General features: G+C 35.3%; 2 protein-coding genes and 1 pseudogene across 2 annotated transcripts; 1 reads left to right on the forward strand and 2 right to left on the reverse strand.

Annotated features, from left to right (window-relative positions):
* Nucleotides 1-293: 293 nt before the first annotated feature.
* Nucleotides 294-992, reverse strand: LOC149392128 (secreted RxLR effector protein 161 pseudogene; annotated as a pseudogene).
* Nucleotides 993-10,506: 9,514 nt separating this feature from the next.
* Nucleotides 10,507-13,308, forward strand: LOC149392129 (patatin-like protein 2). Its single transcript, XM_089618871.1, has 6 exons — nucleotides 10,507-10,661; nucleotides 10,754-10,935; nucleotides 12,001-12,187; nucleotides 12,265-12,429; nucleotides 12,507-12,985; nucleotides 13,070-13,308. Exons 1-6 carry the CDS (start codon nucleotides 10,530-10,532, stop codon nucleotides 13,134-13,136), a joined length of 1,212 nt encoding a protein of 403 aa, XP_089474997.1. The 5' UTR covers nucleotides 10,507-10,529; the 3' UTR covers nucleotides 13,137-13,308.
* An 8,405-nt stretch (nucleotides 13,309-21,713) lies between these two features.
* LOC149392130 (patatin-like protein 2) lies at nucleotides 21,714-24,562 on the reverse strand. Its single transcript, XM_089618999.1, has 7 exons — nucleotides 24,287-24,562; nucleotides 23,756-23,937; nucleotides 23,187-23,376; nucleotides 22,932-23,096; nucleotides 22,344-22,646; nucleotides 22,097-22,272; nucleotides 21,714-22,002 (listed from the first exon to the last, which is right to left on the reverse strand). The coding sequence occupies exons 1-7, from the start codon at nucleotides 24,431-24,433 to the stop codon at nucleotides 21,930-21,932; spliced, it is 1,236 nt and encodes a 411-aa protein (XP_089475125.1). The 5' UTR covers nucleotides 24,434-24,562; the 3' UTR covers nucleotides 21,714-21,929.
* Between the last annotated feature and the right edge of the window lie 440 nt (nucleotides 24,563-25,002).

Consider the following 25,002-nt stretch of genomic DNA (forward strand, 5'->3'; position numbering starts at 1 on the left):
ATTCGCTACATCTATCGTAGTTATACCCATCAATGGTCACGTATATCGATACAACTGAACGACATGGATCATGAAGTGGATGTGTAGTATGGAAATTTCATGTTATGTGACCTCAACATGTCTATTTCCATTTGGTCCTCCTTAAACCTTAGTGAGATCAAACCATATATTAGAAAAACAGAGTCTAAATAAACTAAAAACTTAATTTCTGCAGAAAACCTCAATAATCATAAATAAAACCAAATCTGTCTATAACATAAAAGCACTAAAAATAGCAAAACAACAAACTCCCACTAGAACTGAATATCCTGAGCTGAAATAACACCCATATGAGCAGTGTGCTCGTGAAACACTTTGGGTGGTAGTCCCTTAGTAAGCGGATCCGCAATCATGGAGTTTGTTCCGATGTGCTCGATAGACAACTGTCTACTCTGAATTCTTTCTTTCACAACCAGGAACTTGATGTCGATGTGTTTCGACTTCGTGGAGCTCCTGTTGTTGTTGGAGTATAGTACAGCGGATTTGTTGTCACAATATAACTTGAGTGGTCTATCAACACCATCTATTATGCGCAGCCCAGTGACAAAATTCCGCAACCATATCCCCTGATTGGACGCCTCATAACAAGCTACAAATTCTGCTGCCATGGTAGAAGATGCTATAAGAGACTGTTTAGCACTCTTCCAGGAGATAGCACCTCCAGCCAACAAATAAATATAGCCTGATGTAGATTTCATACTGTCTTGGCATCCAGCAAAATCAGAGTCAGTATACCCGATGATCTCGATCTGATCTGACCTCCGATATGTGAGCATGTAGTCTTTTGTTCTTTGTAAGTACCGCAGGACCCGTTTAGCTGCTTTCCAATGGTCCATCCCTGGGTTGTTTAAATATCTGCCTAACATCCCTGTAATGTACGCAATATTCGGACGCGTACAAACCTGAGCATACATTAGACTTCCTACTGCCGAAGCGTAGGGAATCGTCTGCATTTCCTTTTCTTCAAAATCATTCTTAGGGCACTGATTGAGACTGAATTTGTCTCCCTTAGCCACAGGAGTATCACCTGGTTTACATTCCTGCATGCCATATCTTTTTAGAACCTTTTCGATATAGCTCTTTTGTGATAATCCAAGAATCCCCCGAGAGCGATCTCGAGATATCTGGATTCCTAATACAAAAGAGGCGTCACCAAGATCTTTCATCTCAAAATTCTTAGCTAGAAATCTCTTGGTTTCGTGCAATAAGCCTATATCGTTGCTGGCAAGCAAAATGTCATCAACATATAAAACCAGAAAAATACACTTACTCCCACAGAACTTATGGTATATACATTCATCCACCAAATTCATTTCAAAACCGAACGAAATAATCACTTGGTGAAATTTGAAATACCATTGTCGAGATGCTTGTTTGAGTCCATAGATGGATTTTTTAAGTTTGCAGACCAAATCATTTGCGTCTTTGGACACATAATTTTCTGGTTGCACCATATAGATTGTTTCCTCGATGTCACCATTAAGGAACGCAGTCTTCACATCCATCTGATGTAACTCAAGATCAAAATGCGCCACTAATGCCATTATAATTCTAAAAGAGTCTTTCGTGGAAACCGGAGAGAAAGTCTCTTTATAGTCGATGCCTTCTTTTTGTGTGAAACCTTTTGCAACAAGACGAGCTTTGTACCTTTCCACATCACCTTTCGAATCCCTTTTGGTCTTAAATATCCATTTGCAACCAATGAGTTTCGCACCTTCTGGTAATGGTACAAGGTCCCAAACATCATTATCCTTCATAGATTTCATCTCTTCATTCATGGCATCGATCCACATTTGAGAATCAGAACTTTTCATGGCTTGAAGGAAGTTGATAGGATCATCTTCGTTCACTCCAATGTCATCCTCATGTTCTTGAAGAAATACAACATAATCATCTGGTATTGCACTTCTTCTTTCTCTGGTGGATCTTCTTAATGACATATGTTCTTGAGGTGGTAGAGTTTGTTCTTCTGGAACAATTTGTTGAACAAGGGGCTCTCTAATATTGTCTTGAATTGGGTCTTGAACAATGTCAGGAGTTAAGTCATGATCATTGTCAATACCACCTATGGGAATATTAACATATTCCTCTTCCAAGACAAATTTTCTTACCGTATCTCCCCCTGCAAACTCGACATCCTCAAAGAATTGAGCATTTCCTGTCTCGAAAATTGACCTAATTGTGGGATCATAAAACTTGTACCCCCGGGATCTCTCAGCGTATCCAACAAAATAGCAGCTCACAGTCTTTGAGTCCAGTTTCTTTTCATTAGGCTTATAAGGCCTTGCCTCAGCTGGACATCCCCAAACGTGCATATGTTTTAGACTAGGCTTTTTGCCCGTCCAAAGTTCGTAAGGTGTTTTGCTCGCTGCCTTAGTTGGAACCCTGTTAAGGATATATGCTGCAGTCTTTAATGCTTCTCCCCAGAGCGATTCAGGTAAAGTAGAATGACAAATCATACTTCTTACCATGTCTTTAAGCGTTCTGTTTCGTCTTTCAGCAACACCGTTCATAGTGGGCGAACCCGGCATAGTGTACTGTGGGACGATACCGCATTCCTCTAGGAATTTAGCAAACGGTCCTGGACGTTGTTCACCTGAACCGTCATATCTACCGTAGTACTCACCACCACGATCAGATCTGACGATTTTAATTCTTTTACTGAGTTGATTTTCAACTTCAGCTTTGAACTTCTTGAACACGTCTAGTGACTGTGACTTTTCATGAATGAGATATATGTAGCCATATCTTGAAAAATCGTCTATGAACGTTATAAAATACTGCTGACCATTCCAAGCAGATGTTGGAAAAGGTCCACAAATGTCTGTATGAATAAGTTCTAAGACGTCCAAAGTCCTGTTGGCTTCAAATCTCCTTTTATTGGTTTGTTTTCCTTTTATGCAATTTACACAGATGTTGAAATCCATGAAATCTAAGGGATCTAGAATTTCGCATGACACAAGTCTCTCTATTCTCCTTTGAGAGATGTGACCTAATCGTTTGTGCCATAACGCGCCCGAGTTCTCGCTAGTTAATTTTCTCTTTACACCTCGAGTACTTAAATGCAATGATTCATTAAATGAAACATTTATCTCAACGGAATATAGATTATCGTATCCTGATAAAGAACCGGAACCAACCATATTTGAACTGTGAAACAAACTAAATTTTCCATTCTCAAATGAACAAGAATAACCACATTTGTCCAAACAAGAAACAAAAATCAAGTTCCGTCTAAAAGACGGTACCACAAAAGTTTCATCAAGATCCAAATAAAATCCAGTCTTTAACAATAATCTAAATTTTCCAATTGCTTCAACTTCAACCTTCTTGCCATCGCCCACATAGATGTATCTTTCAGCATCATTTGGCTTTCGGCAATGGAGGCAACCCTGCATAGACACACTGATGTGAGTGGTTGCACCAGAATCCATCCACCAGGTGTCCTTAGGTACCGAAGCTAAATTAACCTCAGAACAAACCAAATTAAGAAGCATACCTTTCTTAGCACGCCAAGCGTGATAATTAGCACAATGCTTCTTTACATGCCCTTCAGCTCGACAGAAGAAGCAACCAGTCTCCTCAGGGTTATCTGGTTGCTTTTGATGTTTCTTCTGAGGTGCTGTATTCGCAGCTTCCTTATCCTTCTTTCTTTTCTTTCCCTTGTCCCCGCTCTTAGAGGTTGAGGCTAGGTGAGCACTTTCTGTCTTATCTTGCTGCAACCTTTCCTCTTCCTGAACACAATATGAGATGAGCTCATTAAGAGACCAAGTCTCTTTCTGACAATTGTAGCTCACCTTAAACTGGCTAAATTGTGTTGGAAGAGATATCAGAACTAGATGCACTAGCAAGTCCTCAGAGAGTTCAAGCTTAAGTGCTTTCAGCTTTGAAGCAAGATGAGACATCTCTAGTATGTACTCCCTGATATTGCCTTTACCCTTATACTTCATTGAAATCAGACTTGTCAAGAGCGTACCAATTTCAGACTTTTCGTTCTTGACAAACCTTTTCTCAATATCAGCAAGGAACGCCATAGCGGTTTTGATACTATCGGACATTGTGCCCTTGAATGCTTCTGGAATGGCCTTCTTCATAATCATCATGCACATGCGATTCGATCTCTCCCACTTTTCCATCTCCCTCTTGTCATCAGAGGTACTCTGGTCCGTAAGTGCCGGGGGAGCTTCAGTTCGTATCGCCAGGTCAAGATCCATGACCCCGAGAACAATCAGCAAGTTCTCCTTCCATGACTTGAAGTTAGAGCCATTCAGCAAAGGAATTGAATTGATGTTGGCAGAAATATTTCCAGGAGTCGTAACTGATACAAAGAACAATAAACAAATAAACAAACAAGCTCAGATAAAACCTAATCCGAAACTCAAAAATTCAAATTCAAATATGGAAAAAACCCATCTCAAGATACCGTGCACTCCATCAATGTTATGTCTTTGGACAAGAATAATGACTTGTAAGTGATATCTTGGTGCACTAATCAAATACTGATAATAATGAACATATCAAATAATAAATCTTCCTTTGGGCCGATCTACTATTCACATGTAAAACCAAAGAATCATCACGTATTTATTAGCGCAAACATACATGCAATCAAGTTAAACATTTACCTTCCTTTGAGCCGATAAATATTCACAATAATTACAAGTACAAAACCTTTTATATTTTAAAATAAATAAATTTCCACAAGAGAGGCCACTTTGGTGACATGTTGCTTCAATTAACTTATTTTAAAATATATATACTAAATAATACCAATATTTTAATTTAATTTTTTTTTTTTTATGTGGGCTGAAACCATAGCCCAAACAAAAATAAACTATGGGCCAAAAACCCAAACTTTGTGAAAACCTAGGGTTTTCATCTAGACTTTCATCTGTGATGACCAAATATGGCCGCCAATCTGAAATACTGAACGAACTTTAATTTGCAAAACTTATAAACAAGAGTGAAACTTATTCCAACAAAACTACTATATACACATATATACGTATACTTTTATATGCAGGCAAATTGACTAATAAAACAAAAAAAAAAAAATTTCTTATATACCAAAAGTTACAAATCCATATAACGCAGAAGAAACAATAATGGTCTGTCAAAACGCAATTTTCAATATCAATGCCCACTGATGAATCCATAATTGCATGACCAAGCAAAAGAAATTCCTGATGAACAATATGCCAAAAACTTTATACAGAAACCTATACTATTGATATCCGTGCAATAAAGTAAACAACTGATACCATTGAACGAAACAATTTTCGTGCAATAAAGTAAACAACATGCCATATATAATAAATTGAATCGGATACACATACATGCATATATGCGTTGACCAGAGACATAAACAAATCAAAGGCTGAATCTATGTAAACCGTAATACTTTTGCACAGTTCAACAGATAATCAAATATCCCAATTTTCAAAGAAACGGACTAACCCAAAAATTCTTAAGAATTCAAACATGATTGACTCTGATACCAATTGTTAGATCCGAATATCACGGGTGAAAACCATCACCTAATTCCACGACCGAATCATGTTGAATAATTAAGAAAGCATAAAACAATAGCGGAAGCGTACCTGATGAATCCATGACGGTTGGTCTTCCAGATCAACACGTATTTCTCTGAGAGTCCCTTCAGTTCTCTCTGGCTCACTCTGACGACGGGATATCAGGAATGACAAGAATGTTCCGTGTGACCTGGGGACCAGCCGTATTTATAGAGAAACCCTAGGTTACCCTAGTGGGCTTCCTATTTCAACCCATCACTGAAATAGAAGCCCATAATGAGTCTACACATTAAAGGCCCACAACCTGTTAGATACATTAAAGCCCAATAACCGTACACCAAATTAGATCACTTTTAACGGGCCATCTTTATTGACAGTTCACAACACATAATTATTTAACATATAAGCCCAACGTTGGATTAAAGATCCAACATATTGGATTAAAGATCCAACACTTCTTTTTTCCTTCTTTCTCATTTTGAGTAATTTTGAAGCATAGTTTCAAAGCAAAGAGCCTAGTAACACGGTGCGTAGAAAAACAAAAATAGAGAAGAACAAATGAAGTAGATATTTAAGTATTTCATTTCGTGTACCAATATTGCAAGAATGTATAATATTTAATGTATTACATATACTATGCTCTCATCGGATAAAATAGAAATATATCAATCTAGTTTCTCAAAATTGGCTACAGCACAGTACTCTTGTGAGATTGACAAACAAATGTTGAAACGACCTCATGAGAAAATTGAGAGCATATGAGAAATAATTTTATTTTCCGGTTTTATACCTCTCAACGATGAGAAATTGTTATGTAAAAAAATAATTTTTTTTTTTTTTTTTTCTGGATATTATTTTTCATTAACTCTTTAATTAGATCGACAATTAAACGTTTACCCATTTTTTAAGCAAATTAAACATCTAATTTTTTATTTTTATTTATTTATAAAAGTAGCTAGAAGTTTTTTTTAATAGATAACGAGTATAAAACTAAAAAAATACAAACATCTTACATCTCTTAAACAAGATAGAATGAAACTTCCGACGAATGAAAGCACGTTGCGGGAACTTCCGATGAATATAATATACCACACTAAAATCGAGCAACTCATTGGCTCTTTCCAAAAAACTTCCGATGAATGGAATACACCAACCGTGGAGAAAAACGTTCGAGTGTTTGATCCGCCAACAAACAAAACACTCGAACTAAGAACCCAAAAAATTACTAAGTCATCTTCGGAACACAAAAATCACCATAGTATAATGGACAAACCATCAAAGCTTGCGCAAATCAAATGCAAAAGGTAGACGTCTAAAATCAAGGACAACACCCAATTTCAAAGAAACAAAAATCATTTCTAATCCTAAAAAGCTAACATCAGATCTAAAAAATCACAAGAAACAACAACAAACATTAACAAGCACGGGAAGGGTCGCGGTGGAGGAGAGATGGAGGCGTCGAAGTTGTGACTGGATCCGAGAGAGTGACCAACCAAAAAAGAAGTGGGAGACAGATTCCGACAAGAGTGACAATTTACATGTGGAGTGTAATTCAATATTTAGCTAAACAAGTCAGTTTATGTCCACTTACGTGTATTCGAATTATTGGGTTGTGTAATAATTTTATTATTATTATTATTATTGTAGAAAATAAGTTTGAATATTTTTTATTATCAGAGTTTGAAAATTCTTATTTGGAATTGAGACAAAGTGCTCAACAAAGAAGCTAAAAGAGACAATTTGTCAATATAAAATATAAAAGAAATCGAAATGAGACAACTCTTGTATTCAGAGTTCAACAATTTGTATTCACAATTAATTAATTTTTCTTTAAAGGTTAATTTTTCTTAGAAATTAAACACGCAAGTATATGCGTAAAGATTTTTTTTTTACTTTTCCGAAACTTGTAGTCTTTCTTTCTTATATGATACAACATGTGTGAAAATTCAAACTACGTCGGTAAGAGTAAGACACGTTTTAGTTTAACTACTTGTCGTCAAACCCCATTATAGACAATGCTCACACTTATCATCGACGGCTTTTTACATAAATAAGATATGTAATCCTAAAAAAATCACGTTAAAAACACCTAGTATTTCGGAGTTTTTTTGTTTGATGAAATTTTTGATGTCCTACATGTAATAGTGAGTCTAATTAAAGTTATATGAGTTAAAAATAAAAAATCTTAAATATATTTAACTACTTTTCGTCAAACCCCATGATTAAGCAATGCTCACACTTATCTTTGACGGATTTATATATAATTAACATATATAATCCTAAAAAAATCACGTTATTAAAAACACCTAGCATTTCGGAGTTATTTTGTTTATTAGGAAATCACATATTTTGTGTGTAATAGTGAGTCTAATTAATTTATATGTGTTAAAAATTAAAATCTTAAATATATGTACAATTCAATTTATATATCTTTAGACACATAAATTTCAAAATAAAAACATATTAACCTCTTAGTTGACCACAGTCAAATGCAGTCAACAACACTACGCGACTAGCTGGAAGAAATGGTGTTTTTAGCACATGTTTTTTATTTTTTATTTTTTTTATTTATGTTATAACATTTGGCCTTTAGAAATTAAATTACATACATAAACTAAAAATTTCCTTTTGTTTGCTAATTAAAGCGATGCCTTTGAAAATGAATTTTCTTTTTGAGGTGTTATTACACAAATTTAGCGTAATATCCAGGAAGGCTTTTACGTCGTATAGTTGATCTCTTACTACCTAACGCGAGTATTATATACTACAATCAAACCTACCTAGAATATATTACGTTACATTTATTTTAGTTTTGATGATGTGTGGGATATACATATGTGTACGTCATTAGTTAGATATTTTTTTTCTGTACGTCATTAGTTAGATATTTTTTTTTCTCCAAACAAAAAAAATTCATAAACCAGATATTTGGAAAATCGTGAACCTGACTACTCTTGATATAGTTACGCCCAGTTGTTGAATAATTCTGAAATTTTTTGGACTTGCTTCTAGAATCTGGTATCTACATAACTATTTTTAATTTCACCGATCAACTATAGTCCATCAAATTACTGGAACTGGACAATTCCAGAAGAAAAAAAATCACTGAATGTTTGATATGTGTGTGTGTATACTTACGAGATCAAGCGTGTCAATCAATTTCCTACCTCATCTAAGCCAAATTAAAAGAATAATATAGAAGTTTTCTTCCACTTACAGTAACAGTGCATGGAAAAAGTTATTCCTTTCAATAGACCAGCGAAAATCAAAACATACAAAAATGCTCTTTTCAGTGGCCATATTATTGATTTCAACATTTGTTTATTTTTATTTTTCATTTTTAACCTCTCATTTATCTTCTTTTTATAAATATCACTATCATTCACATTATTTTTTCACAACTTTCTCATATAATCTCTTTTTCTACTCACTTCAACTACTCTAATTCTCATACAATATTCTCATATATTTATTTTTACTATAAAGTTTCTAATTTAATTTTCATATATAATTTCGTATACAGTTTTAATATATAATTATTGTAAAAATCATATTTTTCTCCATTTTTTTTCTTCTTCATATATAGTTTATAATATAATTTTAATATTCAATTTTCATATATAAATTTAATATATAATTTGTGATACGTCATAAATTTTAAAAAAATAGTAAATCATTTTTCATTTTCTCAGTTTTACGTTCTAGTCCTTATTTTAAAAAATATTTTATTTTAATCTTTTAAAAATAATTATTTTTTATGTATCAAAATGAAACTTTCCACCAATAAAATGAATTTTTATTTTTTTTATAGTGAGTGAATTCTGATTATTCCTTCCAGGTCAAACACAAAATTTCGGTCATCCCAATTTGTCACGAGTTATTTGATGCCAATATCGATTATTTTCCAATGGCTTCATTTTACGGAAAAACCGAAAAGAAAAAAAAAAAAAAAAAATATATATATATATATATATATATATATATATATATATATATATATATATATATAGGCGGGAAAAAAAATCAAATGCCTAAGGAAAATGTTTATCTCGGTATTAACAATAATCACACCTTGACGAATATTGAATACAAGATTATGAGAAAATTTCTAAATGTGTATCGTTGTTCAGCTGAATCTCACTGATGGCGCTATAGAATATGTGATATTCATGGTGATGCTATTATTACAATATCTGCTTGACCATATCCTAATAGTGGGATGACGTCATCACCAATATCATCTCGTACATTTCCCATTTTTGGATTTTTTTTATTGACGCTTCTCTTGTTCGGATTATTTCCACTAAGGTAAGATTGGTATAATACATATATATATATATATATATATATATATATATATATATATATCATATGGCAGATCAAAGTAGCTAAAAATGAGGGCCATATTTAGTTATTATATATTTTTACGATGTATGTAGCCTTAATATCCCGGAGTTGACCATTTCAAATCACTACATGTTAGCAATAATATAGTATTATACCGTAACGTCTTCAATAAAATTCTTAAGCCGCCACTTATATATAATATATCGTTTTCTGACAATATTTTATGTTTTCTTTAACATAATTAACTAGGTCATCAGTGATATGAGTCCAGTCAATATTATTTCACATTTAATTTGTTTTTGTATATATATATATATATATATATACACTATCAACTTTGTGTTGTAGCAATCGCTTTTAGATACAAGAAGAAAAACAAAAACCAAAATCGTAGAATAATATTATATTAAATATATATACGAAACCCAAATTATGGGGCAATGAGCATGATTGAAACCTAAATTATGAGATAATATATTAGTTTTCTTTCTCCAAATCCAATCTCCTTCTTAGCTATTCTTCATTTCACTATAAATACCCTCCTATATTACTTCCAATAGGTCACACACTTCTTAGTTTCTTACCAATACTAATAATACATCTTAAATATAAATGGAGAGAACGATATCATTTCTTCCGTCTCCAACTTACGGAAACTGCATCACTATTCTCAGCATCGACGGTGGTGGAATTAGAGGAATTATTCCGGCGATTATCATCGGATTCTTAGAGTCTGAGCTTCAGGTTAATAATATATATAAATATAGCCATGCAAAACTGTTGTGCGTATAATCAATACCAACTTATATACGTATCAATATGTCGATAATTAACAGAAATTGGACGGTGAAGATGCGAGAATTGCAGACTATTTCGACATCATTGCTGGGACAAGCACCGGCGGACTTGTGACGGCCATGCTTTCAGCTCCAAACCACGAAGACAGGCCGTTATTCGAGGCCAAAGACATCAAAGACTTTTATCTTGACCACTGCCCTAATATATTCCCTCAAGATAGGTAATAAAATAAAGGCTTAATGAACTATATCATTTGTGGCATTTTGAGCTATACTTTTTTGTTTTGTTTTTAGTAAACTTAGCCTAATTGATTTTATAGGATTTTGATCCTTATGATAATAAATCAGCTCATATTTTGAAATGAAGGACCTAACAAGGTATAATATACTTACTAACTTATTTAAAATGTTAAAAATATCATAATAAATCTAAAACTATTTAATTTATATTTAGTATCCTTAGGGTTTGACTATTATTTACTTAGTTTAGTTTTTACAAAATTAACAATGCTTAGATTTATGACATGATCAATTTATGCGAGATTTGGCTATGCATGGCCTATTAAGATCTTTGGCATGAAAAATTCTAGTCTATTTAATTAACGATTAAGAAAATAGTACAAGACGTTTGAGCGCCATATTATCATGCTAGATATGAGTTTGAGTTTTTGATATTTAAATAGTTAGATTATTATTTTAATGAGTGGTTTAGCTAAATAGCTAGTTGAATATATTAGATTAGTAAAAATAATCAGTGTTTGTCTAAATTTTTAAAATAGCTTAAGAAGTTCCATTATAATGTGTAATGACACTGACAAATTTTTTTTTATGAACAAGCAACTTTGGCTTGAAAACATGAAATTTTAATTATTTTACTAATGAATTAGTTTCGTCTATAAATTTATCTTATTTTAATTGAGGTCGGTCATTGAGGTATATCAAACAGTTTTTCTTAATTTATTAGGTATCGAGTTTCATATATATATATATATATATATATATATATATAATTTATATATAATTTTGTTTCGAAAATGAGTGGTATAAAATTAACAAGTTGAGGACCTTTTCCACACAAAAAAAATAAAAAATAAAAAATTAAGAACCAAAAAGCCATAAACATAATAGTTTAACTATTTAAGCTTAAAAACGTAATATAAAATATTAATTGATTATACACTTTTTCTTACCGGGTAGATATATTGATCATATTACACACGCTTTACCTTTTTCTATCTAACCATTTTCTACTACTGTACCATTTTTTGACTGCTGACCTAATTCAGCTCTCCCCTCGCCGGAGCTGCTGAGATCGTGAGATCACTGACGGGGCCGAAATACGACGGAAAGTACTTGCACAGTCTGCTAAGAGAGAAACTCGGAGACCTGAGATTGAACCAAACGTTGACCAATGTTATCATCCCTACTTTTGACATCATGAAACTCCAGCCAACCATTTTTTCTTCCTATGAGGTGGAATTATATTGGACTTTCTAATTAGTATCAAGCTAAACTATTAATTATGTGGAATCTAATGATAATATTAATAGGTGGAAAGAAACCCTAGCTTGGACGCTTTACTCTCGGACATCTGCATCGGAACTTCGGCCGCACCGACCTATCTCCCGGCTCATCGCTTCGAGACAAAATCCTCCGACGGAAAATCGTCAAGAGAATTCCACGTCATCGACGGTGGTGTCTTGGCAAACAATCCGGTAACTAATACATAATCAATTTAATTATAACCCATCACCATCAATTATTGTTGCTAACAATACTCTTTTATTTTCAGGCTCTACTTGCTATAAGTGAAGTATCGAAAGAGATCCACCAGGGAAATCCCGAGTTTTTTCCGATCAAGCCGACGGAGTTTGGGAAGTTTCTCGTACTATCATTAGGCACTGGCTCGGCAAAAGGGCAGCAGAAATACAGCGCCGACGAAGCATCGAAATGGGGAGTTTTGGGGTGGCTAAATAGTCACCATTCTACACCGTTGGTCGATATTTTTACTCAAGCTAGCAGCGACTTGGTCGATTTCTTTCTCTCCACCGTCTTTCAGGCTCTTCGCTCCGACAAAAATTACCTTAGGATTCAGTATGATGGGCTAGAAGAAAGGGAATCTTCAGTGGATATTGCGACTAAAGAGAATCTGGATAGCCTTGTGAAAATCGGAGAAGCGTTGTTGAAGAAACCGGTTTCAATGGTGAACTTGGACAACGGTGTTTATGAGCCCTCCCATGGAGCTACAACCAATGAAGAAGCTTTGAAAAGGTTTCACTTTTTTTCATGCTTTATTTATTTATTATTTTTCTCTGAAATATAACGTAAAAGACTGACATATCAAATGTTTTTCAGGGTTGCTTCTATACTTTCCCGGGAGAGAATGACTCGTCGAATGAGATCGCCAGCTGGGAAGAAGTGATTTCAGCTGCCAAAGTTCCAAAGGGCATTTGAAGAACTGCGTGTTGGTCTATTTCTTTTAGGATGAAATAAAATTACCAAATATATGCATTGTGTGCTTTTTTATTTATTTTATTATTATTATTATATATATATGTATGGAAGAAGTGTTGTGTCTTAATATCTATTGTTATAATCTCTAGTATGGTTACGTAATATCTATGTGTATTTTATGCTTGAATAATCTACTTAAACAATAATAACATGTAATCAATCAATTGTTCTATATGACCAAGCACAATTGATCAACTGTTTGATAGTTTAAGGTAAAAAAAAAAGGAAAAAAGAAATTAGACTGAAGATACTTGTGCGACTTAGATTCTATCAGGGAACATGGCACAATGCATTGGTCTATTAATCACAATCTACGTACGTGTACTAGTGATATTTGCGTGTAACTGTTTTTTTCCGCTCTCTTTTATTTTCTCGCCTCTTTTCCTCTGAGCTATAAATGTCTGTAAATTCATTTCGGTTCAATCTAATGATGAGAACTTGTCCTACTCTTTCAAACACTCTCTTCACTGATATTCAATCGTGTTAGATTCTGATATATATATATATATATCATATGTGTGTGTGTAAGAGGATCTTGTTAGATCCGAATATCACGGGTGAAATCCATCACCTAATTCCACGACCGAATCATGTTGAACATTGGAGAATCATAAACTAAATAGCGGAAGCGTACCTGATGAATCCATAACGGTTGGTCTTCCAGATCAACACGTATTTCTTTGAGAGTCCCTTCAGTTCTCTCTGGCTCACTCTGACGACGGGATATCAGGAATGACAAGAATGTTTCGTGTGACCTGGGGACCAGCCGTATTTATAGAGAAACCCTAGGTTACCCTAGTGGGCTTCCTATTTCAACCCATCACTGAAACAGAAGCCCATAATGAGTCTACACATTAAAGGCCCACAACCTGTTAGATACATTAAAGCCCAATAACCGTATACCAAATTAGATCACTTTTAATGGGCCATCTTTATTGACAGTTCACAACACATAATTATTTAACATATAAGCCCAACGTTGGATTAAGGATCCAACATATTGGATTAAAGATCCAACAGATCTTTCTTCCTTAGGAAAATCGACACGGCGCCGAATAGTTGCATCGATCTTTTGAAACTTTCATGATAGTATATTAATGGTTGACAGACAAAAATGATACAATAATTGTCTCACGAAGAGTATTTGGTTCCGAGAACGCAGTCCCAAGAACTCCATATGTCTAGGCAAAATTATCTCTAAATAAAAGCGAATCTAATAAAAGATAAAATGTAAACGAAGGTGCTGAACGATAGGTATAAGACTTATGTCATGTTCTTTGTTGTGCGGAAAAATGAAATTGTCTTTTTTTAGCGGCGTCCACATATATTTATAGTGTTCGGAGTCGAGTACGTGGACTGATCAGTCTCATGTCCCCGATAGTTATCGGAATAACCGTCGAGCTATGCGTTTTACTTTCGTTTTTATTTATTTATACGTGTTTCGTTTGTTTGACTAGTCTTTGACCTATCAGATTCTCTTTTCTCCGAAGTTTAGCTAAGTAAGATTCATTTTTACCTTACGAATGGGTTGTTCTTTAACTTGTTTTGGTCTCTCGGCCTATATTAACTTTGGATTCTTACTGTCCTTGGAGCATCCGAGCTCTTTCTAGAAAAATGTAAATTATATGTGTAACATTAATATATTAAACTTGCAAAGTGAAAGCGATAATTAATAATACTTAGTGTATGTAAAAGTCCTCAAATATAAGTTCACAAGAAAAGACAAAAATAGTTTGAAATAATAACTTGTTGGAAGAGGTCCCAAAGCATATATATATTGACTTGTAGAAACTTGCACTGTGGAATACACACACGTCGTTCAACTTCAGGCTCGAGTAGTCAAGTCTTTCCAATTATATATGTGTAGACCAAATATTCAAAATCCACGCAAACATACCAACTTTTACTTCTTATATATGTCATCTAATTGGTTATCTACCAGAAAAGTCTACTTAATTAACTATATGTTTTTCCCTATAACTTTATTTGCGCGTCTAATTAGATACTCGATTATAAATAATTAGACTTTTTTTAGAAAGTTAATTTTATAATATCACCAATGCCTGCGTTTGCAGAGATATATAAATGAGGAAGATTTTTAAATTTAATCGTATTCTTGCCTGCTTGAATATATTATATATCCTCACGTATGTGTACCAATAATGTTATTATATATGTTCGCTTTAAAGGGAAGTTACGTACTGCTAGAAAACTTCATTATAAAGATGCATGAATAATTTTATCCAAAAGCAAAATTATGACTTGGTAGGCGTCATAGGCTATTCGAAAGAATAAATTAAGAATTTAAACATATTGGAAATATGGAAATCATTGATCATGTTTTTTCTCCTTCGTATAAAGTTTCTTTTCGATAGCCTTTGTACGAAGAGATAAACTGAAGTATAGAGAGAGAGAGATAGAGAGAGAGAGATAGTGTTTGGCTGTAATGAGCTCTGATTCTCATTAACTGAATAATGCCTCTCAACTGTTTGATATAAATACAACCAGGCCTGACTACATCTCAACCGTCGGCTTCTAACAACTTCAACTGACTCTAATCCTACGGTTGAGCTGTAGACAAGGCATAGCTAACTTGACTGATGACTAGACTCTAATACACCCCCTCAAACTTATACATCGTGAAACATGTTAAGTTTGGAAGATAGGAATACAAACTGGGGTATAGTAAGGGGTTTAGTGAATATGTCAGCTATTTGTTCCGTGGTTGGTATGTATCGTATCTCCACTTGTTTGTTGGCAACTTTCTCCCGGAGGAAGTGTACGTCGACTTCTATGTGTTTGGTCCGCGAGTGGAAGACTGGATTTGAGGCTAGGGAGCCAGCCCCAATATTATCACACCAGATTAAGCTTGGACCTGGTTCCAAATTCACACCCAGTTCTTCAAAAAGTGACTTAAGCCAGATTAGCTTTGTTGAAGCTTGAGCTACTGCTCTGTATTCAGACTCAGTAGAGCTTCTTGCCACCACATCTTGCTTCTTTGACGACCATGAGATCAGACTATCTCCCAAGAACACACACTGGCCAGTAGTAGATCTCCGATCATCCAGGTTACTGGCATAGTCTGCATCTGCATAGGCTGTGAGTTGGAGATGCTTTGCTGGAGTAAAGTGCAATCCTGAGCATTGTGTGCCAACCAAGTATCGAAGTAGCCGTTTGCACGCTGCCCAGTGTTTGACTGTGGGAGCTTGCACATATTGGCTGAGCTTGTTCACCGTGAATGAAATGTCAGGTCTTGTCATGGTCAAGTATTGTAGAGATCCGATGGTACTCCTATATAGTGAAACATACTCAAACTCAGGGCTGTCTGCTTTGTAGAGTTTGTGACTCGGGCACATGGGAGCAGTACTTGCTTTTGAGTCTAGCATATTAGTCTTTCGCAGCAGATCTCTCAAGTACTTCCTCTGTGTGAGTTTCATCCCAGTCTCATCTCTCACAGCCTCAAATCCAAGGAAGTAGCCAAGGCTTTTCAGAGTGAACGTTTTGTCCAAGTCGCTTATTGCCTTAGCTATGAGCTGCGAGTCATTTCCTGTGACCAGGATATCATCGACGTACACTAGCATGTAAATGCACTTGTCTCCTTTCTTGTAGATGAACAGAGAACTGTCTGATGTGGAGTTGCAGAATCCCCATTTTATAAGTGCTGAGTTGAGCTGTTCATACCAGGCCCTTGGGGCTTGTTTCAAGCCATATAACGCCTTGTGAAGTCTGCACACGTGGTTTGGCTTAGATTGATCTTCATATCCTTCTGGTTGATACGTATACACCTCCTCATTTAGCACTCCATTAAGGAATGCATTGTTGATATCAATTTGTTGTATCTCCCAGTTGAAAGTCACCGCGAGTGTGAAGATCACTTTGAGAGTAGATGGCTTGATGACTGGACTGTATGTCTCAAAATAGTCCACTCCTGGTGTCTGCTCAAAACCTCTAGCTACCAGCCGTGCCTTTAGCTTGTTCAGCGAGCCATCAGAGTTTTGCTTGACCTTGAATAGCCACTTGGTACTGACTATGGACTTTGCTTGTTCCTCAGGTACAAGGGACCAGGTCTTGTTCTTCTGAAGTGCCTGAAATTCAGAGTCCATGGCTTGCTTCCAACCAGGGTTAGACAAGGCATCATTAACAGATAAGGGCTCATCTACTATATCAGCAATTGATGATTGTACATTAAAGAGTTTTGTTTTTGATATTCCTGCTTTAGACCTAGTGACCATGGCATGATTGTTGGTGGTAGTGTTGTGAATAGGTTCAGTGTTTTCATGATGAATTTGTGGTTCACTGGCTATGTCCTGGGTCCTGGCGTTGTTGGTAATGGGGAGTACTACCTCGAGATGTGATATGGGTGTGACTGGGACATGGTGTTGGTCAGTTGTTTGTGTGTTAGGTCCACTGGACTGAGTTCTGGTTTGTCTGCTAGCAGATGTTGTGTTAGGTTGTACCACAGGGTCAGGAAAAAGCTGTTGTGAGTTTATTTGAGGTTTGTAAAAGCACATTTTATGACTGTTGGACACAGATGGGAGTTCTTTATTTGAGCAGAACAAACTGTCATATGGGAACTCTTTTTCATCAAAAATGACAGACCGAGCTATATAAACCCTGCCTGAGCTGTGAAGGCACCTATAGCCTTTGTGAAAAGGCTATAGCCAAGAAATACACACTTAGATGACTTGTACCTGAACTTGTTTTGGTTGTAGGGTCTCAGATAGGGGTAGCTGGCACAACCAAAAGTTTTGAAAAATTTGTAATCTGGAACAGTGTGGTATAGGGTTTCAAAAGGACTTTTGTGGTCAAGAGTTGGGGTGGGCAGCCTATTTATTATGTACACTGAGGTTACAAAAGAGTCCCACCAATATTTGTAGGGTAACTTGGCTGTGGAGAGAAGTGTTAACCCCATTTCTGTGATGTGCTGGTGCTTTCTTTCTGTCTTTCCATTCTGTTGGTGTGTGTGAGGACAGGGGTGTCGAAAGTTGATCCCTAGGCTTTGAAGAATAGGTACTAGTGGTCTATATTCACCACCCCAATCTGTTTGTATGGATTTGATTTTCTGGCTAAACTGTCTTTCTATGTAGGTGTTGAATCTATGGAACACAACTTTGGTTTCAGATTTGGTTCTCAGTGGGAAAATCTAGGTAAACCGAGTCAAGTCATCTATGAAGTGTATGTAATACTTGTACCCATCCACAGACAAATCAGGTGCAGGACCCCAAATATCTGAGTGAATTAAATCAAAAGGATGCTTGGAATGATTCTCAGAAGGCACAAAATTGAACTGGTGTAATTTGTCAATAGCACAGTTTGAACAAAAATTGAGTTTTGATACAGACACAGGACTTTTGACAGTTTTTAACACATTTCTGAGAACATCTTTAGACGCATGGCCTAGCCTGCTATGCCAAATGTTGACATCCTCAGTGCTGGCATTATTAGAGACAGTATTACACACATTTGACTGAATACAAGACTCAACAGTTTGTGACTCATTTACAGAGAAAAGACTTCCATTTAGAGAGCTAACAAGAGCTTGAAAATGTGGTTTGAGGTGATGAGACAATTTTGACAGGTCCAGTTGGTACAACCCGTCCTTAACAGCTGCTGCTAGCAAAACCTCCTTCGTGACCTTGTCCTTGATAAGACATTGATCATGATAGAACTCAATGAGAATGTTGTTATCTTTGGTGAATTTGGATATGCTAATAAGGTTCTTGGTAATGCTAGGGACATGTAAAATGTTTTTCAACAACAGATTTCCGTTGTTACTCTTTAAAGCAGAATCACCAATATGCATTATAGGTAAGTGAGAGCCATTACCTACTATGAGCTTGTTCTTACCCTTGTATTCAGCGTTGTTGTTGATGTTTGTAGCCTCAGATGTGACATGGTGAGTCGCTCCACTGTCCAGGAACCAATCTTGATTCGAATGGTCCTCATGAGGCGTCATTGCTGCTGCTGCATAGGCTTGAGCACCTTGCTGTGGAGAACCACCATTGGACTGTTGTTGAGGCATGTTCGAGGCAGGTGACGAATTCCCTGAGAAGTGGACATCAAATCGATGGAAGCACTTGTTGACGAGATGTCCTACTCTTCCACATAGCTGACAAATCGGTCTATTGCCATTGTTGTTGTGATTGCGTCCACCAGCGCGTCCACGGCCACGACCTCGTGATCGACCATTGCTTCCACGTCCTCCTCGAACTGCTAGGTTGGCCATGGGTGCCGATAGTGGATCGGAGTTGTTGACTGAGTTGATTGCCTCTAATCTCATCTCATGAGATTGCAGTGCAAATTGAACCTCAGGTAGTGACAGATCGTCAGATCTACTTGTCAGATTCACTACCACGGACTCATACTCAGAGCCTAAGCCACCAAGGATGTAGAGTACCAGATCGTCATCTTTGATCGTGGATCCGGCAAGGCTTAGGTTGTCTCCGATTGTCTTCATTTTGAGAACGTACTCATCAATGCTCAGATTTCCTTTCTTCGTTGTTTGGAGCGCCAGACGAAGTTGAAGAACTCTTGCTTTGGACGTCGTTTGGAAGATATGATTGAGAGTAGTCCAGACATCTGCCGATCTCAGGCATCGATTGACGTGACCAAGCATTCCTTCAGATATCAACGAGAACAACCAACTGAGCAGGAATTGATCATGCCTGAGCCAGAGCATGTACTCTGGATTTGGCGATTGGATTGTGGATCCATCGGAGTTGACTGTGTTGAGCGATTGAGAAGGAACTGGAATTGTGCCTTGAAGAAATCCTTCCAATCCGTGCGCTCGTGTTGTTGAGAGGACTTGCGAGCTCCAGAACTGAAAATTGTTGCGATCCAGTTTGAGACTCAGCGGATTGATGTGAGGTGCAAAACTTTGATAAGTTTGCAATTGACTGTTCAGAGAAGACTGAAATGCCGTCGGAGACGCCTGTGTGTTTCCTGAGGACGCCATTGTTGAGCGGAATCGAGTTTGGATCAAACTCGCTCTGATACCATGTACGAAGAGATAAACTGAAGTATAGAGAGAGATAGATAGAGAGAGAGAGATAGTGTTTGGCTGTAATGAGCTCTGATTCTCATTAACTGAATAATGCCTCTCAACTGTTTGATATAAATACAACCAGGCCTGACTACATCTGATCAACCGTCGGCTTCTAACAACTTCAACTGACTCTAATCCTACGGTTGAGCTGTAGACAAGGCATAGCTAACTTGACTGATGACTAGACTCTAATAGCCTTCGATGAGTGCATGTCACAACTCGAGCAGTACTTTTATTGTAAACCTGGTAGAAACCCAATTTGATTCTCTTGCAAAGTGGATTCGTAGTAGAACTTGAACTGATTATAATTTATTTTTAAACTCTATATAGGTACATTTTTATGAATGGTATATATGTATATATATTATTTCAACCATCAGTTACATGTTAAAAATTATATATTTAATATTACAAAGTTATTTTTAAAATTTTAATGCGTTAAACTAAATAATTATATTGTACTTATTTAAATTTGTTTATATAAAATAATTAAGTGTTTAATCCTTTAACTAAAATATGCTAAATTTTATTATTTATATAAAAATTGTTTTCAATCTTAACTAATTAACTACATTTTCCAAATATAATATAATTTTAGACAATTAGGTCAGTAGCCCAATAGCTTACCATGTCTTTAAAAAATAGCAAAAAAATCATTTTATTAATAAAATAGTCCACCAGGTCGAAGTAAACTCATAAACTAGTTAGATTATTAATTTAATTTACTTAGTAAAATAACTCATAAGGCCGAAGTAAATTGAATTAAGCTAAATATTTAATTAATTTAGCTCAGCTTGATAGGCTATTTTCTTAATAAAATAAAATTTTGACTAAAAACTTAAACGAATCTAAATAATTGTATAGTTGCAACAAATTTTTCATATAACTTTATAGTATCATACATAAATATTTATTTCAATTACCGGTGAACAGTGAATCTATGATACTAATTAAGTAAAATAAAAAAAAAGCCAACTAAAAATAATAAATTTATAAAATAGTCGAAGTTTGTTTGAATAAAAAAAAATCAAAATTTGTTTAAAATTAACAAAATAGTCAAAATTTAAAATAATTCGCAACGACTAGCTAGATCTTATTCTATTTTTGGACGCTACATAAAAATATATACGGCTATATAAATGTATTGTATTCTTTCCTTAAAATTAATCTGTAAATATTTATTTAATTTATTTTATTTTATTTGGCCGATGACAGAAATCTATTATTAAGATTTCAATAAGTTTGTTTTTCCTTGATATTGAGATATATTTGCAAACTTATTAATAATGTTATTGGAGTTATCGGGGGATTAATTTGGGATACGATTCTTTATTCAGTTCGGAATTTTTTCAATATAAGCTGAGCCAATTAGTCATTAATATTGAATGTACCTAATAATTTTTTAAAACAAAAGAATATAGTCATATACACTTAATTAGATACAACTAAATAAACAAACTGAACAAAACAATCATTGTTGTACATGGTCACAACTCACAATCCAATAAAGAATACATCTATGATTAGTTACAGAAAGAATGGAATCACACATGGCATAACATTATAATACCCTGATATATAGATCTACATTACAATCCTTAATTAACACACAATAATTTTGTACATCCCCAAATTCAGTCATCTTAGTTTCTATCATCACTTTCTTGAGGCAAACTGAGGGGATCTAGCTTCACGAAGCCGCTTCTCTTCGGATAGTATACGAGCGAACCTGACCGCCCAAAAAAAAAAGTTTCATTCAACAAAATCTTCAATTAATATATCTAATCCCTTCACCATAAAACGAAAATATATATATTTATTACCTAACAAGAGTCTCTTGGTTAGTCTCGTCGTTATTAGAGACCTCAAAACGGCCAGTCTGCAAATTAATCCTTGAAACCGGTTTCTTCAGTAGGTCCTCGCCAACTTTGACCAGATCCTCCAGATTTGCCTTCGTCGCTATATCCACCGACGAAACATCTCCAATCAACGTGTCATCCTGTAATTTATTTATGAATTTTTTTGTACACTCTCTTTGAAATTTAATTATGGTTGTAATTGATTGATTACCTGGATTCGAAGATAGTTTTCCTGGGATTTGAGGGCTTGGAAAACAACAGAAAGATGGAGATCGACCATGTCAGCGCTGGCGTGAGAGAAGACGTCGATGATTGGGGTCGAGCCGCCGCTGGTGAGCCAGTTGAGTAGGCCCCACTTGGCGGCCTTTGGAGCCGAGTACATCATCTCGGTTTTGGGAGAACCGGTTCCTAACGATATCACCAGAAATCTCGTGTAGTCCAACGGAGACATTGGAAAAAATGCATCACTTCCTTCTATGATCTTCTTTGTCACTTCACTAATAGCTAATAGTGTCTGAAAATAAATAATAAATTAAAGTTAATAATAATTTGACACCTCTAAGAAAATTCTGTTAGAGGCTTGTAGTAATTGCTTTGATGGATTAACTGGCTAAGCAACGAAATTATAGGAGAGGTTTATTTCGTAGAGGCGTAGAGCACTTTAATTAGAGACTATTGGTCTAAATAAATTATTGATATGTGTTTAAAGTGGCTAATATTTTACAAACCTAAAAGCTACTTTATTTCTTACTTTATAGAATAGTTTTTCAAATCAACATTATTTCATTTATGTACGTACCGGGTTGTTCGCGGCCACACCACCATCTATTAGGTTAAATTTTTTAAGAACTTCCCCGGCCTCGTTCTTGGTTTCAAAGTAGTGAGCTGGCAGATATGTTGGAGCCGCCGAGGTCGCTATGCATATGTCTGATAACAGTGCATCGTGCGATGAATTTTGCGTCACCTAAATAAATAAATTGCAAGAATAATTAAGTATTTCATTTTTTATAGTATTATAAATTTTCAATAATTTTTCTTCCCACAATTAATATACCTCATAGCTAGAAAATATTGTCGGAGTAAATGTCTCGATGTCAAATGTTGGGATGACAACGTTAGTGAGAGTTTGGTGCAATTTGGTGTTTCCAAGCTTTTCTTGAACGAGCTTGTGCAGGTATTTCCCGTCGTATTTTGGGCCCGACAATGCCTTCACAATCTTTGCCACGTGTGGGAATAGTGGAAAACTGTTTGACATTAATTAGGAAAAAAAAAGTCTAATGATGATAATGAAAAAAATATATGGCATTTAACAATAGGTCATATTGTATTAAATGTAGGGTCTTTTAGCTATATAGCTATTAGACTTATAGCGTTTTGGATAATAGTCAATCTTTTGTAAATTTTCTGTAAATAGTCACATCAACTTATTTACGGCACTCGAAAAGACAAAAAAACCCAAAATAGGCGGAAAGGTTTTTGGGTATTTTTGTCTTTATGAGTGCCGTAAATAAGTTGAGGTAGCTATTTACAAAAAATATACAAAAGGTTGGCTATCTAGCAATTCTTAGACTTTCAGTGGCTTATTTGACTATTTTTTTGTTAAATGTATACATATAGTGTTACCTTTTCTGTGGGAAGATCTTAGGACACTGAGTGAGGTAAAAGTCCTTAATGTCCTTGGCCGCGAACACCGGACGGTTGTTCTCGTTTGGAGCAGCTAACATCGCCGTGACAAGCCCTCCTGTGCTCGTCCCTGCAATCACATCAAAATAATCGGCAATTCTTGCTTCTTCACCGTCCAATTTCTGCATATTTTTTTAAAAAAATTGTGACCAATCATCAGTAATATGGCGGGGCCGGGATTAAAGAAAATTTAACTAAAAATTTTATACGTGTGTTAAAAATTATTTACGGGAGCATATATGAAAAACCATATAATATTTGGCTAAAAATATACCAACTGATATGAATTTGAAAAATAAAAATTTAATTGTCAAAAGTTGTATGGCCATACGTACATGCATGGCTACATGCAAATACGTTGTTATTTTGATGAACGAGAAAACGAAAAAAATATAATATGTTGTCTGGTTAAAATTATATATACACATATATAGGACATAATATTTATAGCTGTGTACGAATTGTACGAACCTGAAGCTCATCTTCAAGAAAACTCAGGATAGTCCCTGGGATGAGACCTCTAATTCCACCACCGTCGATGCTAAGAACTGTAATTAGGTTTCCATAAGTCGGAGGCTGCAAATTACGTAACACTGCGTTGGTCTTTCCTGATTCCATTGGGAATGAATATGCGGATTAGGTTTTCGCTGGTAATGAATCGAGATAAAAACTGGGTCTGTTTGTAAGTTATAAACTTTGTAAGAGCTTGGTTTGAAAGAAACTTGATGCTAAAGTAGTTTTGGTAGGTTAGTTTGTTGAGTTGAGTTTCATGTTGAGGATTTGAGGGGTATTTATAGAGATTTCAAAGCACTGGACACTTTTTAGAGATCCATTCACGTGTGTCATAATATGATCCCTCCAAAAAAATATGATGACACCAGCGACAGAATTTGGATAATGATTGGCGTAAATTTTCAAAGTTTGACCCGTTTTGTAATTCTTGCCAAGACTGTTGCTGCTTAAATTGACCTAATTTAATTTCTAACTTATTTTATTGCATCGTAGTATATCAATTTGGAACATGTGGAGAAAAATACACAATATATAATTAATCTGATGATTTTCAATCCTTACCCTTTCGTGTTTATTTACCATAAATAAATAATTCGATCAGAGGCAACACAAGTTACATTGTATCTTAAGGAATACGAAGAGAATGCGTACAGGACTTCTTGGTGAGACTTGAA

This window comes from Urtica dioica, chromosome 7 (genome assembly GCF_054948205.1).
Source record: "Urtica dioica subsp. dioica isolate 48M chromosome 7, U.dioica_male_clone48M_v1_H2, whole genome shotgun sequence".
Classification (NCBI taxonomy): domain Eukaryota; kingdom Viridiplantae; phylum Streptophyta; class Magnoliopsida; order Rosales; family Urticaceae; genus Urtica; species Urtica dioica.

Bases quoted from the DNA above. Each gene is read 5' to 3' on its own strand.
- LOC149392129 (XM_089618871.1), top strand. From the start codon at position 10,530: ATGGAGAGAACGATATCATTTCTTCCGTCTCCAACTTACGGAAACTGC. The intron at 10,662-10,753 runs GTTAATAATATA...GATAATTAACAG, and splicing joins TCTTAGAGTCTGAGCTTCAG to AAATTGGACGGTGAAGATGC. The intron at 12,986-13,069 runs GTTTCACTTTTT...AATGTTTTTCAG, and splicing joins AATGAAGAAGCTTTGAAAAG to GGTTGCTTCTATACTTTCCC.
- LOC149392130 (XM_089618999.1), bottom strand. From the start codon at position 24,433: ATGGAATCAGGAAAGACCAACGCAGTGTTACGTAATTTGCAGCCTCCG. The intron at 22,647-22,931 runs GTACGTACATAA...ATTTATTTTCAG, and splicing joins GTGTGGCCGCGAACAACCCG to ACACTATTAGCTATTAGTGA. The intron at 22,003-22,096 runs GTAATAAATATA...TTGGGCGGTCAG, and splicing joins AACCAAGAGACTCTTGTTAG to GTTCGCTCGTATACTATCCG.